Source organism: Chelmon rostratus, chromosome 8 (assembly GCF_017976325.1).
Source record: "Chelmon rostratus isolate fCheRos1 chromosome 8, fCheRos1.pri, whole genome shotgun sequence".
NCBI lineage: Eukaryota > Metazoa > Chordata > Actinopteri > Chaetodontiformes > Chaetodontidae > Chelmon > Chelmon rostratus.
The window spans coordinates 21,778,172-21,797,773 of NC_055665.1; the positions used below are offsets into that span (position 1 = coordinate 21,778,172).

The 19,602-nt window shown below is 41.2% G+C and overlaps 1 protein-coding gene across 1 annotated transcript in view; it reads right to left on the bottom strand.

The window, feature by feature from the left end:
• cdkal1 (CDK5 regulatory subunit associated protein 1-like 1) overlaps window positions 1-19,602 on the bottom strand; it is a 241,300-nt gene that overhangs the window by 6,879 nt on the left and 214,819 nt on the right. Inside the window, exons 13-14 of the mRNA XM_041942774.1 lie at window positions 12,388-12,471; window positions 8,894-9,058 (exon numbers count right to left, since the gene is read on the bottom strand). Of these exons, the coding sequence (XP_041798708.1) occupies window positions 8,894-9,058; window positions 12,388-12,471 (249 nt within the window). The remainder of the gene's footprint in view (window positions 1-8,893; window positions 9,059-12,387; window positions 12,472-19,602) is intronic.

Consider the following 19,602-nt stretch of genomic DNA (forward strand, 5'->3'; position numbering starts at 1 on the left):
GTCCAAGCCGAACTGTTCTGTGACACAACTTGGAACATATTTAATAATCATAATGATAGAAACTAAAGAGGAAACTCAGGCCACAACACAACAACAACCAGGCATATGTCTTGTGTTTGTTTGTTTTTTTAAATTCTGTCTCCTCTTGTTCGGCTGTGATGAGGCTTTCGGGGCATGCAGCACCTTTAATTGGCATTCGACACCATTATTACCTGTATTTCCTACAAAGACTGTAAACAACGGCCATCATTGTACTGTCAAGCACATCCTGGCAGGATAATGAAAAGACCATGATAGTGACATACAAAATTACTGGGACAGATCTAACAAGTCAACAACACCTCCTGAATGTTACCTGCTGCATAAGACAAACCCAAAATATCGTTAAAGACATCCGTCATCTTCCTCATTGCTTCCTCTGCTGCCATCTGGGAAAGGCACCAGAGCATGACCAAACCAGCAGCACCAGCCAGCCTATAGACATCTGCTTTCTATAGGCATCAGCCTGAGCCACAGAACTCTCTCTCCCCTCTCTCTCTATCTCTCTCTCACACACACAGACATAGACAGACACACACATGCAATGCACTCCTGGCGTATATCACAGTGTATAATCAGTATCTATACACCTGACTAACATAAACATAAACAAGTATGTTTTAAATTAATTAATTTAAATTTAAATTAATTAACACAAAGATGCATCAAGTTGTTTCCGCACAAACAGGTTTATGGTTACAGTAACTGAATACAGAACAACACTACATGTGTGTACGGTGAGGTGTGGAACACTTGACACATGACTCCTGTTACCTCAGTCTTATTGTACCTTTGCCTGCAACAAAGAATGGAAAAAGCAAGAAGTGGTTGGAACATATTTCAGATTTAATATGACGCTATACAAGACTCTATGTATTAAAGTATTAAGTAACAGGCAGATTACATTACTCAGGTGGATATCAACACTGCAACAAGTTTAAGTGAGTGACTGGTAGCCTACTGGCTCCTGGGATGACTGGTGAAAAATGTAAAAAATGCGATCTGACTGCATGGACCATCGACTACCTCACAGACAGACCACAGTTTGTGAGGCTTCACGACTGTGTGTTGGATGCAGGGGTTTGCAACACCGGGGCTCCGTAGGGTACTGTGCTCTCTCCTTTCCGCTTCACCCTCCACACATCTGACTTCAGACACAACACAACCAGCTGCCACCTCCAGAAGTTCTTGGATGATACAGCCATCGTTGGATGTGTATCACAGGGCAACGAAATGGAATACAGGGAAGTCATCACTAACTTGGTCGACTGGTGTGGACTAAACCACCTGCACATAAATGCCAGCAAGACCAAGGAGATGGTGATAGACTTCCGCAGGAAAGCACCACAGACTACACCGGTGAGCATCCAGGGTTTGGACATTGAGATCGTGGAGGAGAGCAAATATCTGGGTGTCCACCTCAACAATAAACTGGACTAGTCCACCAACACAGATGCCCTGTACAGGAAGGGAGTCGTCTCCATTTTCTGAGAAGACTGAGGTCCTTTGGAGTATGTAGGACATTACTGAGGACTTTCTATGACTCTGTGGTTGCATCTGCAGTCTTTTATGCAGTGGTCTGCTGGGGCTGCGGAAGCTCTAAGAGGGACAGAGAGAGACTGAACATTCTGGTCAGGAGGGCTGGTTCTGTCCTGGACTGCCCTCTGGACACCACTGAGGACGTAGGTGAGAGGAGGATGTTAGCCAAGCTCACATCTATCATTGAAAAACCCCTCCCACCCCCTGCATGACACAGTGGGGGCCCTTAGCAGCTCCTTCAGCAACAGACTGCTGCATCCACTCTGAAGGAACGCTACTGCAGGTCCTTCATTCCATCAGCTGTCAGAGTGTTCAACTCCAGCGTAGCTTAATGTAGCACTGGGTCCATATTCACAATGTTTTTGCACTAATGTGTAATTCATATTTACTTCAGCCTGCAATCACACACACAAAATATCTTTACGCTTAAAGTACTTGAAGTACTAGACCTATGCATACTTTTATTCTACTGTGACAATTTTTTTTTATTACTGTGCAATAGAGTTAACACTGTTCTTATTTTTTCTTGACCAACCATGTGCAATTTCTGTTAAACTGTGAAATTCTCCTCAAATCGTTGGCAGTATATTTTTATGGCAATATTTTTTATTGTGCTTTTGTGGCAATATATATATTTTACAGTTCTTTCTACAAAATGTACATATATATATAGTCAATTTATTTTTTGTATTTTTCTATTCTGTTGTATTTTTGTACTACTATTGCATGCTGCCTGTAACACCTAAATTTCGACGGCTCGGGATTAATAAAGTCTAACCTTATCTTATCTTATCTTATCTTAGGGTTCTTAAAAGCCTACATTGAACTATTGACTATTAACAGTCACTAAACTATTGGCAGGATGTGGAGGTTTATGGGAGGATTAAGGACTTCCACTGAACCTTCTACAGGACTTGTGGGCCTCATTCAGCACACATGAGTGCGGCAAGATTCCTAATAAGAAACCCAAATAACAGATCTCTCATCTAAATCTTCACACATCCAGCAAATTTCTACATAGCTGCTTTCCCAAAAAACAGATGGCTATAGGTCACTAAAGCCCTCAGTTCACCTCTTGGCTTCACTTGTCATGTGGTGGACCAAACCCAAGTCTGGCCTGAGCTCTGAGGCGGATACTGGTATGTAAATACCAAAGGTTATCCTCTCCCAATCAAATACTATTTCAATAACAAGAATTAACTGCTGAGACATACTTCAACAAAAATGCATCTGGAATTTTGATGAGACAGCATGTTGAGCTTAAGAGGAAGGTAAAATTCTGAATAAAACAAAGCCACGGGTGACATATCTACTGAAGAGATTTGCTCAGAGGAGTTTGTTTACAAGGCCCATACTGAGGAAAGTCTAATTTTACAATAACATGGAAGAAGAAGACAAAACACATTACTCAATAACTAAACTTTTTCCCCGAACAGTTGTTGGCTAAGTGCTTAGTTATTTAGATCTTCCATCTGTGGTTCAAAAGCAAATTCGGAGCAAGGGGCATTTAAAACCCTCTGACATTTTAAATAAACAACACAGAATGAAGCTGCGTAATGCCATTTGACATATTAGGTAAGAATACTGAAAATAGACGTGAGTGATATTTTGATGGCTTAACATTTATTCCTTTGTTACTGTGACTTTGGTTCTTCTAGTATGCACAAAGCGCAGGCCATGTAATACAATTTGACATGCTAAATGAAATGCTTAAAATAGCTACGCCGGCTGTTTTGAAGGCAAAGCAAATTATTTGCTACTCGAGTAAACTCAGTCGTGCAAAGGCCAAGAAAAACCTTTTGACATTTTAAATAAAAACTTTAAAAATAGATTTGAGAGGATTAACCGTATCCCAACCAGAAAAGACAGCTTAATCTTTGATTTTTTTGTTATTTTCCCGACAATACAGATGACAACACGTGTGTATAACGCAACATCAAAGCAACAATCCATAACAGTGCATGTCAACGCAGAGCGCTTCAATTGTTTGGGGTGAAATACAGATTTTTGTTTGCGTGTTATGCCTGTGTGTGTGTGTGTGTGTGTGTGTGTGTGTGTGTGTGTGTAGATGTTTGTGTTGGGCGAGTGTGTGTTTTGTCTGCTTGATGATTTTGTGCGTACAGCCACTGTCTCATATAGCCTGCGGCTAGTAGGGGTCTGCCAGTCACACCGGGGTGGGGGGGAGACTGTGCGTCAGTTTATATAAATATGTGTGTCCAAGGATATGTGTGTGTGTGTGTAAGCTTTGTCTTACCAATGAATCTGTGCTGTGTGTCTGTGTCTATGTACTGTAAGCATCATGATGCAAAGTACCAGCAATCAATCCCACCCACTCAGCCTGCACTAGAATACATAAAGATACAATTCTAAATTGACCACATCCACACGCACATGCACACACAAACACGCACTCACACATGGGATGGATAAACTGATTAAAACTAGAATGGGGGAGGACAGATGACCAGGAGGTAAAAGGAACAAAGGTAGTGAGAGAAATGATGAAACAGGACACAAATAAAAAGAAAAACAAAGAAAGAAAGAACTAGAGATATAAAGAAAAAGACAGAAAGACAGCTGGGAAAACCAAGACTACCAGCCCCAGAGAGAAAAGGAATGAGACAGGCCAGCAAATTTAATACTCCAGCAGAGATTTGTCCATTCACCTCCATTTTTTTGTTACTTTGTCAATTTGTGGTCATGGAGGGACATTGTTCACTAGTCGTATTCCTCCATTTCTATACCTCTCCCGGCTCTCTCCTCTTTCTATTCTGTCTTTCATACGAACTGTCAATGTGCTGTCTTGTGGAAGGAGCAGAGCGGTTTTCTTTCCTCTCTCCTATTCTCTCGGTCTCCTTGAGAAAGTATGCTGTGAAAAGAGCTGATTATTGGATGGCACTCAAGCTGCTTTTCTGTCTCCAGATCTCTCAGTCTACCTCGTTCTCTCTCGCTTTCATTCTTGCCTCATTTTTTGGCCTCTCTCTCACACCCCCCTCCCCCTTCTATCATTTAATTTCATCTGAGGATGAGGACTGGTGAAGATACTTTCTCTTTTTCTTTCCTTCACCATGCTGCTGAGTGCTTTCTCTGCTATTGTGTCCCACTAAAAGACTCATTACTGCCCTTCCCTTTCTGTGGAAAGTGCTGTTTCTGTGAATGAAGGGCTGACAGACACAGAGATAGAGAAAGAGAGAACAGAGGAAGAGATGTCATCCATGTCAATAAAAGCAAATTTCTCTCTCTCTAAAGCCTTGGTCTTGTTTCATGGAATGAAATGGCAAAAACACCATGGCCTTTTAATTAACGTGTCACATTGCACAAAGGCATGAGGGAAAAGAAAAGGAGGGGACAGGCAGGGGATAAAAGATGACAGAAACTGAGAAAGAAAGAGGATGAATTGAAAAAAAACACCAACAGGATGTTTGTAAGTATGTGACAGAAAGGAAGGGAAGCACTGTGGACAGATTGCCAGTTCATTGCATGGTGACCACAGAAACCTGCATGTTATTAGTCACCAATAACAAGGAAGCACTTCAGTTAAAAATAGTGGTATAGCAGCTTGCCGTGAGTTTAGAGAACTGTATGATGGGTTCTACTGCTTCATAAATTAGCCTTTGAGGACACATGTCCTCTGCAAGCTGCAGAACACAGAGACAAACAGCGATGTGCCATTAGATCACTACTCATCCATCCTCCCTACTCATCCATCCATCCGTAATTCCTATACCTGTCTATATATTCACACATCCGTGCATCTATTAATCTGCTCATCCGTCAGTTGTGTGCATCTAAGCCACATCCATGCACCCATACCTATCTGTCCACTTCCAGGACCATCCATCCACAGCCATCCTCACAAGCTTTCACATGCCACTCCTCTATAAATCCATCCATCTATCAATATATTTTATCCATGATCCAACATATGTACATCCATGCATATATTGCTTTCTCCCTGCACACATCACCATGGGTGCTGGTTGATGTGCAATCAGCTCTCTCTCTCCATCTCTGAAATGATAGGTCTCTCACTTTGTTCCTCTTTCAACAAATGGACATTACAGACCTTAGTGGGTTCCTCTGCCTATCCAATCACCCACTTATCTACCACTCTTTCGTTTTCTCACTTTGTCTTACAACGCTCCTCTGCATCTGAAATGAAACAACAAAGCTCAGACTCCATCCGTCTATCAGCGACCCAGCCATCATGGACCTCATCACACAATCTCTCTCCTCCCGGTCCTTTATTCTTCTGTTTTTCTCTCGCGCCCTGCCAAAAGCCTGTAATTACAGTCTCCGCTGCAAGACATGGGGGTGAGCATCTATCTGCCTTCCCCTAATCGCTCATTCATCTCACACACACACACACACACACACACACATTCAGCTCAGTGTGTGGTGGACTCACGCAGACACTCATAGAAAATAGATGGTCTTCAAATATGTGTAAGACAGACATCAGTGTGTGGGTGCACAAGTGCACATTCTCAGGTATGTGTGTATGCATTGGTATGCGAGTGCCAGATAGTACTGAATACATGTGTGCATGCATATGTTCAACCAGACCTGCTCACTTATAGCAGCAATAATAGTGAACACAGATACCGGAAGTATGGCTGTCAAGGGAATCACATAAATCAGAGTGCCGCACTCTAAGTGTGTCTGTGTGTAGCATGCAGATACTGCTGTGTTTCCGAGCCATTAGGTCACTTATCTATTAGCACTGTGCTCCAGTGTCACTCTGCTGTCGTTAAGAGTTGACAATGCAGGTCATAAGAACTATAGATTACAGCTCATCAGCAGCATCTTAATATATAATATGTTAATTACCAATATGTCGTGGACAGCAGAGGCAGGCACAAATGAATGCTTGCAAACCAGATACAGCACAGTATTACAACGTTCAGCTCTGCCACTCAACCTCTGTCTGCTTGAATTTGTTTCTCACTCCGTCTGTTTGCCTCCATTCGCCTATAATTTTCTCCAATGCACTCACATTTTAAACCATACCTTAGAAAGTGCACATTTAATTTGACTGTTATTTGTTGCTATGAGGTTGCCAATCATGTGGCAGTGTCAAACCAGCACACCACCGTCTTCACCCATGTACACAAATAGCCACGGTACATTTTATATACTCCCCAAAAACCTCAAAGCACCACGTGTGTTCACACCAGGTGTAAAATGGACACAAATTGACAATCTGTTTGTCCTGATCTGTCAACCTTTAGATCTCTACATAAATTCCCTTCTAGAGGACGGAGACGATGACTTTACTCTCATTATCCTCTTACAAAAACCCTCCTGAGACACATTCACACTAAACCTTAGGACTGCTAATAAATGGCATCCAGAAAATGGTATTTACAGTGTTAGGACCAGACAAAGTGTATGCCAGTGTGTGAGAAACGAAGTGTGTGTAACAGTGTGAAGAGTGTGACATGTTGCGTGAGTATGATTCTACGTGCATGTGTTGTTACATCAACCCAAGAAAGGTCTGGATGTGTTGTGTAAGAATGTCAAACGTTGTTGAAAGAGTGCAGGGGAAAGTGAGTCGGGGGAATGAATGAATGCAAGCGTGTGTGTTGGATGGCCTGCAGACTTTATGAGCCAACTAGTTTTACAAGGTCTAGTCCCCACTGCTGAACTTTTCATTGCTAAGTGACGTGTCGCTTGGCTTGCTGTGAAACCTTTCTCTTTTCTTTCATTTTATCTCATTCTCTGCCATCCATTTCGCCCTCTCTCTGCTTGCTTTCCTCTTCATCAGTGTCCCCCTCTCTCTCTCTCTGTCTCATGTCTCTGTCTGTTCCTTCCATCCCCTCCCTCTCTGTCTGGCAGTAAAGGCTGATGGAGTGTGAAATTAGAAAGTGTATCATATTCTGCTCTGTGGCTCCATGTCCCGAGCTATAAGCTACAGCTAGTCAGAGTGAAAAATAACATGCAGTGAAACAGATACATTAACATGGTGTGTGTGTGTGTATGTGTGTGTGTATGTGTGTGTGTGTGTGTTTGTGTGTATGTGTGTGCGTGGTGGAAAGGAAGACAGAGGACAGTTTAGCCAGCCACAGCTTATCTTAAATTACTTATCTCACGCCTGGTACACTGGTGCTTTTCCACAAACTGCAGAAGCGAGCATGGATTAAAAATGTGGAGACACACACACGCACGCACGCACATGCACACACACACACTCATGCACACACTCATACAATCACATACACACATCTTCTTCATTTGCTGACTGAACAAAATTTGAATAGCCTGTTGTAAACACGACTTTTATAGTTTTGATAAGGTAAGAACACACAGAGAGACCTCGACAGATGTAGGATAGGTCCTCTCATTACCTGAAAAACATGAGAGACCGAATTCACTTGAATACACGTACATCTGGTAGACAGATGCGCGAACACACTGGCAACTGATTCAAAGTTGCTAAATATAGTCTGCACTGAACTCCTCATTCATTTCACCACGACAAAATAACTTAATATCAGAGGAATAGCTAATTGATAGAGGAGTATGACATCAATACACAACCACAAAGGGGGAAAAAAAACACAACAACATGCACCCATATAGGGTTGCTGAAGGTAAACAGTTGTCAGTTTGCATCATATCAGTGAAAAATTACTTCTCCTTGGGGACTGACTAATTTTCTGGAGCATTTCTGATTTAATACTTCAATATAAATTCAAGCAAAATCCTTTTTAAAAGCAGTTACTCAAAACCTATAGACTTTCACTCATGTAAAACAAAATAATCTGTGAAGAATCAATGTTAATTTTCATCTGAATCAAACTGCAAATGCCCTTTAAACCATAGTGCAACGAATCATTAAAAAATGATCTATCGCCTTTGTATTGGATCATAAACCTTGTATCCAGCAAGTTACTGGACAGTGTGAGAGGGACAAATGTTCATCTCTACTGAATAAATGTGCAGTGTAGTTTAAAAGATAGATATACGTATATACCTCCCTTTATGTCATGATTTCCTTGCAGCTCTATCTATTCCTGACATTATCTCCAGGTCCTGCTTTATAGATTTCAAATTCGTATGTTGTGCAATTCCTTTTGCTTTGTTTCAACCACTTGTAAACTCTACTTTAAGGTATATATACTACAGTTTACTATGATTAATATTACTTCTATTGTATTCTTTTCAGAGTACAGCCATGAAGTGATGATTGTTCCCACACATGCATCGGTGACTCGCTGTGAATATGTTTTGATGTCACTTTGATTTGCAGTGCTGTAGCAATGAACTGGGAAAAAAATGATCTGTATCTGTAAGCGTGTGTTTGTGTGTTTACCTGCATCAGGCCAGACACCTCTCCTTTCTGAAGTGGTGCAGCGATGGAGGGAGTGAACGGCTTACTGTCCTCAACCGGTCGGCCTTTCAGGAAGTGTTTTCCTGCCTCATAGATGTCCACCTCAATCATCTTCCCTTTGAACTCAGCCCTCTTAGGTACCAGCACCTGCAACCCAGGAGTGACACATCACATCTGATGCCGCTGCAGGTTTAAAAAAACCCAAGAAAGGACCACAAGGAACGGTTATTTACTTGACATTTCAGATATCAATCACTGAAGCCGCAACAGTGGAAATACACCTACATCTAAAAAAGATAGCAAATAAATCACATCAAATTGCAAAAACTTCAAAATAAGTACCCAGATAACTTTAACACAAAGGAGTGAAATGAGGTTTATGAGGGCCAAAAGCAATGTGTCGTTTAGTGACTGCATTTCAGTGACCAGCAGGATAAATCCAGGAACTTGCTGTCATTCACCTAGAATGGCAGACCTACTGTATATAACCATCATAACCCTCTGCATGTTTCTCCACATCTGTCAATTACATTCTCAATTAGCTGCTGCTCAGAACTGCTTTCCCCAGTGCTCCCCCGCATTGTTATTTTGCTAGTCCCTGCCTGCTCACAAAAAAACCACAGGGCTGAGTGTTTTCAGTTCCATTTATGGAAGCCCTCAAGGTCAAAAACTACGGCAACAGCTGTGAGATAAACCAGAGGGATTTGCTGGTTTGTCTTATTATTTCACCATGGCAACTATAAATCTCGGCTGATCACAGCAGGAAGGAAGAGAAAACAAAGAGTTATAATTACGGCTCAGTGTGAAATGGAATTTGTTCTTAATGACTTACCCCTGTAAATAAAGATCATATGCAAATGCTTCTCCTTTCAAAACAATTTTAAACTAATCACAAAGTTGACAGATTGACAATGATGTATGCTGTTCGTTAGAATCCAGATTTACTTCCTTTTTTCAGCTCCTGCTTTCAGATTCAATCTCTCTGGTAAACACTAATAGAATCATTGGCGTTGTGATTACTGGCTGGATTTAAAACTGTACGCACATGAGTTGAATCACAGCTTGAGCAAGGGTTTCCTTTGTAAAGGTCCTTTGACATGTCATATTTCCCAAGTGAAAGAAAAAGGCTCTCTGTATATGAGTGATTGGTTTGAAAAGTGAAGCTATTCACTTCCTGAATACAGACATGACCACAGCTATCACACACGTTTAAAGACCATGTATACTGATCTGATATTAATGATAATAATGCGATAATATACTGATCCCTGCTGGGATGTTTTTTTGCTTGCCTCTTTCCACAGGCAGATCAGAGGCTGCAATCAGCAGCGGAGCAGTAACGTCCAACCTGCTGGGGATTCAATGTCTTGCCCAAGTACACTTCAGCGGTGCTGCGTGCTGACTCAGATCATCTGGTGGTCTGTCTAACCATTACACGACTCTGCAGGGCTAAGCTACTGACTGGGCAGAGAATAGCATGTGAACTGGTGGAGGGAGTGTTACTGCTGTGATGGCAGGAGTAAGCCTGGCTCAGTGTTAATCTGTCAGTCTTCATCCAGCTGGTGGAATATGATAGGCGATGGAGAACAGGCTAGACAGACACACAGCCAGCGCCACACCTGCCTAATCAACACACCTGCTGCTCGACACTCTGACCACTGTGAGGTGAGGGTGTGTGTGTGTGTGTGTGTGTGTGTGTGAGTAGCCAGCGGAACAGGCTGGGAGCAGAGAAGTAAAACAGCAGGGCTGTGGGGGAGGTAGGTGAGGATGTGTGTGTGTGTGTGTGTGTAGGTGAGGTAGGTCATTCGAGGCCCATTACGGGGTGATTAAATGATGAAAGAGCTTGTCCGCTTTCATTGGAAACCCCCCCTCCTACTTCCTCGCTCTGCTTCTAACACACACACACACGCACACACACACAGGTGGGTTGGGTGCCTATTATACCCGTCAGGATAGATATCCATCTGATGGTGTAAAAGTGAAACTAGGCCATTTGTTCACACTCACACCTCTCTTTACCTTGTTCCCCACTTCCCTCCACACCCACCCCCCGTCCTTATCTTTGCTCCCACTACTTTTCACTTCTTTCCTGACCCTTAACTTGCCCATTTTTTTCTCCCTCAACACCCAGTCCTCCCCAACTGAACACTCTATGCTTCTTTCTTTCTCTGCTTTCTTTAAATTCCCACTTTCTTCATTAAATCATGGATGTAGTTATCCAGAGAGAAGTTTCAAGTGTAATTGCATTATAGCACCAAAAATAAATACTGTGTTCTTATGTATGTGTCTTGATGTCCTGTGTGTACTGACATGCAGTATAAATGATACAGGCAGGGTCCCTTGGGGAAACAGATTCAGAGCATATTGGTGCATAGTGTTTTCAAGTCAGAGAGTGATTTAGGAGTTCATACCATATACTCAATATCCCCCCCACAAAAAAAGAGAGGGAGAGAGAGAGAGAGAGAGGACATCAAACACGTCAGAGTGCTCTCCTCTTGAGTACAGTGAACACACACGACATACATGCCTGCATATGCACAAACGCATGAAGGAGCGTACACTTGTACAACACACACATGAACCGAGTGACACTTGTAACTTAAGTTTATAGCCTGCAGAAGGAGGTGCAAAGGAGGAGGAGAGGAGGGGAGGAGAGGAGAGTGGAGGGGAGGAAAAATTATTACCATCCCCTGCCCTCCCCGCTAATAAAAAGCATAACTTCAAACATGTTTCTGATGATGGTTAAAGCAGGAGGAAATTGATTTATTTGAAGATGTTTTAAAGTGAATTTTTCACAGGTTGAGAGAGGGTCTTTGAAGCCATGCCGGTGTGTGTGTGTATGTGTGTGAACGGCTGTGTGTGTGTAGGATGGAATGTTCATGTCTTTAGGGCTGACCTTAATGTTAGTACAGTAAAAAAAGCAAAAAGTACTGCCGCTATCAGCAGCCAAATGCTCTCATGGCCACCGCAGGGTGTGTGCGTGTGTGTGTGTGTTTGGAGCATGTGTGATATTATAGCTAACCTACTTTAGTCAATACAAGCTTAAGCTTCTGACACCTGCTGTGATTACTCCTGTGACATGCAAAGCAAAGCTTCTGATCTGATTTACTAAGTGTGAAAATGAGGAAGGGTTGGATTAGCTTCACATACGGAAAAATTTCATCAAATGCAGATTAATTTACAGCTTTTTTTCACTTTATGTTTTCGATGGTGGATAGAGTGTGCAGGCCAACTAAACTATTTTAGGATTCATTCAATGTAGTGTCAACAAACACCCAGTGTGCTGAATCTTCCTGCAGCAAGCACCGACCCATACAAGCCAGCTTGATGATAAAGTTGATCACCAAATGTAGGATAAATAATAAAAAATACTATCATCTCTTAAGATAAACATGCAAAGTAAAAATGAGAGTAATATCTGACCAGTGGAGTATGCGCCTAGGTCACATATGAATGTATTCTAACAATTATCTTACCTGTTCATAGAATTTGTTGTGAGCCACGTAGTATTGGGCATCAAACGACTCCTCTGTCACCAACACATGTTGCCTCTCCCCTACCTGCACAGACAGACAGAGAGAACAGTTGTGAAACTGCATTTGCTCAGGCCAGGAATATCAACTGCATACAAGTTTATTAACTGATGAAACATCGGCCTTTCATGAAGCATTTGTGCAAATGAGTTTTCATCTGTAGACGTGGCCATCTGTGTGTGTGTATGCATGTCCTCAGCCATATGGTGACCATACCGTAACAGAAACAATAGGATTAATATCGCTGGCAACCATTTAGGACCCTGCTTCTCCATCTTTCTCTTATGTCTGCTTTCTTTTCTCTCTCTTTCTGGTAGGGTCAGTCTGTTACACCCACATTTCTTGCTCCCCTCTTCTCCTATTACTCTGATTAAAGGAAAATTGTTGTAGATTAGGTTTATTTGCTTCAACCGAGCTGACAGAACCACACAAGAGATATTCCTGAATAACTACTGCATATATTTATATATATATGCATTGGCTGTGAGCTGTCACACAGGCTGTGCATAAGGCATGTGTATCTTCGTTATTTTAATTTCAACACAAGCAAGCTGACTCAGTCATACAACATGCTTCTATTCATCAAGATCCCAATTCAATCAAAGTTTTGGGCTTTCATGTTTTTTGTTAGTGCAGTTCACCATTTAATTACAATCTCAAGGTTCCTAAGCCACTTCAGTTTTAGCACTTTGGCTGAGAGGATAGTAAGTACTATTAAACTCAGGTCCTTACAAAAAGAGAAAGCTGAATAAAATAAAAAAAACCCCACAAGGCTATACAGGATACAATTCAAATGCTTACAGAAAACAGTCTATTCAGGACATCAGAAAATCAAATACCACAACAAGGCCTCCAAACAAAGAAATGTAATACGGAACGTAATGACAAAAAATACTTTTGTTGGAAAATGTTGTTGACTAAAAGAAAGATAAAGATGAGAAGAGAATTAGAAGTTTGTTGAAAGCACTGCAAGCATAAATAAAACCTGCTCATGGTTGACTTAGACAGGAAAGTGGGTATCTTTTCTCTTTTGTCCCCCGTCGATCAGTATTTCCACAATCCATTTTAGACAAATATTTGGATCCACACACAATTCGTTTTACGTTGCTGTAGGTGGGCAAAGTCGATACTTTGTTGTTAGCGTGGTCTAACGCATCTCCTGAAGTATCCTGATTGATGCACAGGTCATCTTGGGTGCATTTAGGACATTAATGCCAGCTGAAAACATTGCTCTTGGCGAGGCACGTCACATTTATGTCGCCACGGCATCCTAGCTTATAAAACATGCTAACGATCTTGTCGTGTAAGGAACCAGCAGATAAAGTTTAGATCCAAGCAAGCAACTCAGGAAACAGTGCTGCAGAGCATCAACAACCCAGGTTTTAAAAATCAGCAACATATAGTTGAAAATGTGGGAACAGAGTGTCCTGTAGGCTCAGCGGGCAATATTTGCATTTCAACTCTGTCAGTGATGAGCCCTGTAATGTAAAACTGTGCTGACTGATCATTTCCTTAGCAATGTGTCAGAGCCTTAGAAGTCGTGGCTTTGACACATTGCTCAGGGTGTTTCCATTTTTTGCAGACACCCATCTTCTGTGCTCTTTTCTTCCCTCCTTCCTGTCCTTATCCTTTAGCTTCCATCCCTCTCTCCTATCTCTGGGCATTTTCTTTGTTGTTCATACCTCTCTTCCTTCCACTATAACTCCCTCTCATGTTTTTTTTCCTTTCTTTTTTACAGATTTGTATGTGTGTGTGTGTGTGTGTGTGTGTGTGTGTGTGTGTGTGTGTTCCAACACAGACAGCACCTGCACAGGCATGCTGACAGACTTAAAAAGAGACCAAATAAATCAGTGTTTCCTGCAAACAGAGCAATTTTCAGAAAAAGAGGGTGGAAAAAATATCCTTTGAACATTGTTACTAGATGGCGAACATTTCATTTGGGCCTTTTCTTTGCTCCTTTGGACTGAAGACAGATGTCTATGCTGTGACAACCTGAAAGAAAAAATACTACATATAAATACTACTACTGCAATATTTAAGGAAATGTTGTTTATCTTACTTAAACACTTATAATATAGAAATATCCTCCTTTTGTTTCTCATCAAGAAGTGACTAATGAACATAATGAGTTTTACCTATGTACTATGGTTTGTTTTAAAGTTGCTCTCATTTTCCCTGGTGACACAGACAAGTAAGTACAACATTTCTTCACATGCAGAGAAGGGCGCCAGGAACAGGGTGGTCAGCCCCACTCATTTAGCTCTTTGCAAGACACACGTCGGTCTTACTTGAGCCTCCTGAGGTTTTCATTTAGTTTTCAGTAATACACCGTGCTAGATGTGTATGATGTGAATTTGTATGAATCTGCCTGCCTTAATATCTAATCCACAACTAAACAACCAGCAAGGAGCAATGATCTGGGACTAAGTTATATCCTACTATGTTGATTGAACTGTGGATAAGAAGGTGATCATGCATGAACACTCCCCAGGATAGACAATGATACATATGAGAATGCAGTGAATTCAGTAAATGAAGAGTTGATGAGCTGCACACACCTCTGTGCTCCACACCGTGAGTGTGTATGTCTTTGCATGCAGTATATGTTTTGGTGCTTTCCGAGCATACCTCAATATGTGAGACTCTGCATGTAGATTTGTATATACGCCATCTGTTGGAAGGCGTCACAGAATACCAAACAAGGCGTGTATGTGCATGTCTTTGCACAGTGAGATGTGTATTTACTTCACCATCCCGAGAATAACGTCCCATGACACACAGCAGATCCACTACAGATTTGTGGGATCATGAGTTTAATTGATAATTAATCCACATCCTAACGAGGATGATGAGAGAACTGTGGCTTTGAATTGTAATCAACATTTTCATCTGAGTGACAAAATAAAGGAGCAATTCGCTCAAACACCATCTGAAATTTGTCGCTGCATATGTGGCCTTTTTGCAATGCAACTGAAATATGTTTCTGACCAGACCTAAAAGATTCTGTACAGCAGTATTGCCAATGCGACAATAATGAAAAACAGAGGCAGTGAAAGTGGTAATTTATAGTATATCACTTACAGAAAAATCACATTCAAAAACAGAGCATGTGCTTAACAATGAGGACACTCTTGATTTTCTGAACCTACTGTAAATCAAAGCAGCACTGAGGTCGAACAGCCAGATGCCTCCTGTATATTTCTGCCTCACCTGAATTACACTCGGCTCTTGTTGGCTACTGATATTCTCGGCTCTTGCTCTAAAGATGTAATCACTACACACAAAAATATTTTTTCATAACTATGCAACAGTGTAAGCAGTATATAAACATTAGCCTGTGGTTTATAAAGTGTTAGTTTAACTCTCTGTCATGACTCAGGGAGAAGCTTAAAAATTTAATGGCCCCCTCTTCTCCAAAATATGTTTTCGAGCAGAGAGGGACATTAAATTTTTCATTTTCGTGTTGCGACAGTTGAATGTTTGAGCTTCGCTGTGCAGAATGATGTATGTGCAGAGTCTGACGCCAGAAGACTGTTTTCACATTCATCTGCTGTAAGGGGAGAGTTTCCCTGTGCTCACTGAGAATCCAGTTTTAAAGATGCAGGTTTCCAAGCAGGATCTGTGACATCACAAACAGCTGGGAAGCCAATCCCGGTCCAACATTCTGACTTACACACTTACACAGCTGTGAGGTGGATACTTGAAGCCTACGATACACAGAAGCTGAGACTTGACTCTTTGGTAAAGTAGCAGACACATACTGTGAAGATGTTCAACTTTTAAAAGGTCACATATTTGCATAGTCATAGATTCAGGATTTTTTAACGAGGGAGAAGGACTAGATGTAATTTTAGGAGATAATACGACTGTTTTGTGAAACGACTATTTCAGACACACATTATTAGTCAAAGTCTCTTCTTCATCTTCATCAAAACACTTTTATTTGTGTAAATTGCATTCAACTAGATGGTTCTATCCCTTTCAGAAGCCCTCCTCCAAGCTTTTCATCATTTCTAACTTTCTAACTCAACTTTTGGCCAATGCACAGTGTTAGGTGGTGGCTCGCAGGCTTATACACCAACAAATCTGAAGACCATTCTCCCAGTCACGGCACATTTATGCACCACTCTCTCTTCTTCTGACCCTCTTGTTTTCATTTCTTCATCCATCTCTTGAACTCGTTATCAATCGTTCTCTGGATCGTGCACTCGCGTACAGAATATGATATGCCGTCTTTCTCGCAAACCTTTCCAAATTACAACAAGCATACAATCACCAACACACACTCACGCACTGATCAACTGTTACACACAAACCTGCACACACGCAGCCTTCTGTAGCCCCTTGTAGAAAGCGATTTTGTTTTTTTTGCCTGCTAAACAATCGTTGCAGGGAGTGATTTAACAGGGCTAAGGAGAGATGCTCTGATCTTTCGGAGGTTTTCTTTGAATAAGCTGCTTGAAAGGAGAAGAAAAAAACACCCCTGTTGGTTTGGGTGTTTTGTTTTACCCTCAAGCCAAAACCAAAGTAAAAGAGATTCAAACTTTTCAGTGTTTGCCACAAAGACTGAGGGGATTAAGGGTGCCTTTGGTAAATGTTTGTGGAGACAAATGCAAAATCAACACAGATCAAAGTTGTACAAATTAACTGTTTGGAACAAATACCTTACACAAAGTAATGCACGAACAACATGAGAAAGGAGACATATAGGATGACATCATGGAAGGATTGCAGCAAGAAAGGTTAAAAGAAAAAATAAACAATAAAAAAAAAATATTCAAGGAAATAAAAAAGTCAACATTTCTGCAAAAAATAACTAACTTCATAAACTTCATAAAAGCCAAAGCTTACTCAGAGAAGTGTTCAATTTTCAGTCCTGCAAAGTGCTCGAGGCCAGTCTGTTCATGTTCACACACACACACACCCTCTTTTTCAAAGTCAGCCACCAGTAGCAGCTGAAGGTTTTCCTGCTGACTTCTTATTTGTCCATTCACACACTGCACTCACCAGTCTTTTACAATACATTCAAATTTGTCTCTGCCTAATACTTTCAGCCCTTCAGAAGTGCAGCGGTACCAGGTTTACATTCTAGTATGTAAGAGGTAATAGACTGACCACCATCTATCTGGCTGCACAAAGGAAAGGAAAGCCATGTTAACAACTGTGGCTGAGTTTACAATCTGATACCGCTGGCTCCAACAATCTAAGATGTCAAATTAGCAGTGATCTTTGAATAATTGCTGACCACTTGAAAGTTTGATAAAGTGAAAAAAGATATGATTAAGAACACTTCATGAAGTCTGGTTCATGTCAAGCGTTTGAAATGTTGATTATGCAAGGGTAAATGAAAGAGTACAAAGAGGAGGAAACGCTGTAATTAATGGCTTTAAGCTTTGAAAAATGAACTACACTTTGAGAAACAATTTCAGCCGTAACTGAAAGTCAACATTGAAAAAAGCCAGCCCCAGACACAAATACTCCTGCCAGTAACACAAGTGGACTACGCAGTCATGAGGTACTCTTTGAAAGGCACATGAGCTTTTTATCCAAACGGCTCAGATAGTGCAGCAGGTGTGTGCAGGGATTTGTGTGTTAAAGCTAGTGTTTATTATTGAATCAACCTACCTGAAAACAAATGCAAGAAAGTATATTCATGTATTTATGTACATATACTGTACTGTGTATCTGCAAATGAGAATATACTATAGAACTTGTGAAAAACAAAAAACAAAACCAACCACAATTCTAGCTGTTTCCAGTGTTTAGTGAGGGTACACTTTCATTACAAAACCTCGTCTCTAACACAGCACAGTGCAACACCAGCCTACAAAGCTTTCCAGCCACTTTCATTCTGTATAAATTACTTAAAAGAGAGAGAAATAAATTCTTGATCTTCCTAGGAGCCTTCAAAAACATATACGTACAGGTAGCACAATATAGATGTTATTGCCACAAGTGCACCAGTGGTGAATACAGACACAAAAAACTACCACTTGTAGTGGTTGAAGAATTTACCAGCAGAATTTATCAGCAGTCAAGATGATTCTTGTGTACAAAAGAAAAAGAGAGATCAATTTTTTTTAGTACTTGATTTTGTCAATTCATACTTTAAGTAAAACACACTGTGCTGTATATTGTCCAGAACCTTGAAAGCACAACGTTTTATCTCAATATTCCTCCATGACTTCTGAAAAAAGTGCCATGGAGTCAAAGTTTAAGGGAAAACACATTTCCTTTTAGTTTCCGACTTCACAGAACTTTGAAGCACTCGCAATAAATCAATGAACCAGCTTTAATCTGGGTGAAATATTAAACCCTAGACAGTTATAAGAAGTTGGGAACAAAGGAGCTGTAGAATATCGCAGAATTTTGACTCTTTCAATCAACTGAGACACCGTGAAAATAAATTTGTGTGTGGGAGATTTAGAGTATATATGTGATGAACATAGAGGACGCGTAATGATGGCGTGACAGAAGAAGATGAATGAGGTACAATATGCGCCTCGGCCTTAATTCAGCTTCATTCCTGGTTTGTGTGTGTGTGAGAGAGAGAGAGAGCGAGACAGAGAGACAGGAAGAGTGGAGCAAAGAGGGGAAAGATACTGAGCGGCCAAAATTTATGAAAAAAAGACACTTGTACACAGAGACCCAACGAAACTGAGCAAATCACACAAACACACACACCACTATAACGAGCATTACTTTTGGCTAGTTTAGAGTTTAGTCTAGAGCAATTACTCTGATATACATCCCTGAATACACACTGGGCTTAAGCCTCACTTACTGTGTGTGTGTGTGTGTCTTCAGGCCATACACCAGACCTCTAATGCTTTCTTGGCTCTCGCAGCCACCCCCACCCTCTCTCTCTGGCTGGTGAAATGTGAGAGGTTTTTGCCAGGACAGAGCACTGTGCACCTGCATCAAATCTACAACCTCCTCCAGGCCCTCTGCAGCCTTCCCAAAGCTCGCCACTCTGCGCCACGCACATGCACGCACATGCAAGCACATGCAAGCACACACACAAACACACACAGTGACATAAAAACATAAGCAGTCAAAGAGGAGAAATGCAGTTTAGCAACGAGAGACGAGTACACAGAAGACCAACGGTATAGGAAATGAGTTCCAAGAAGAGAAATATGAACCTCATCTCACTTG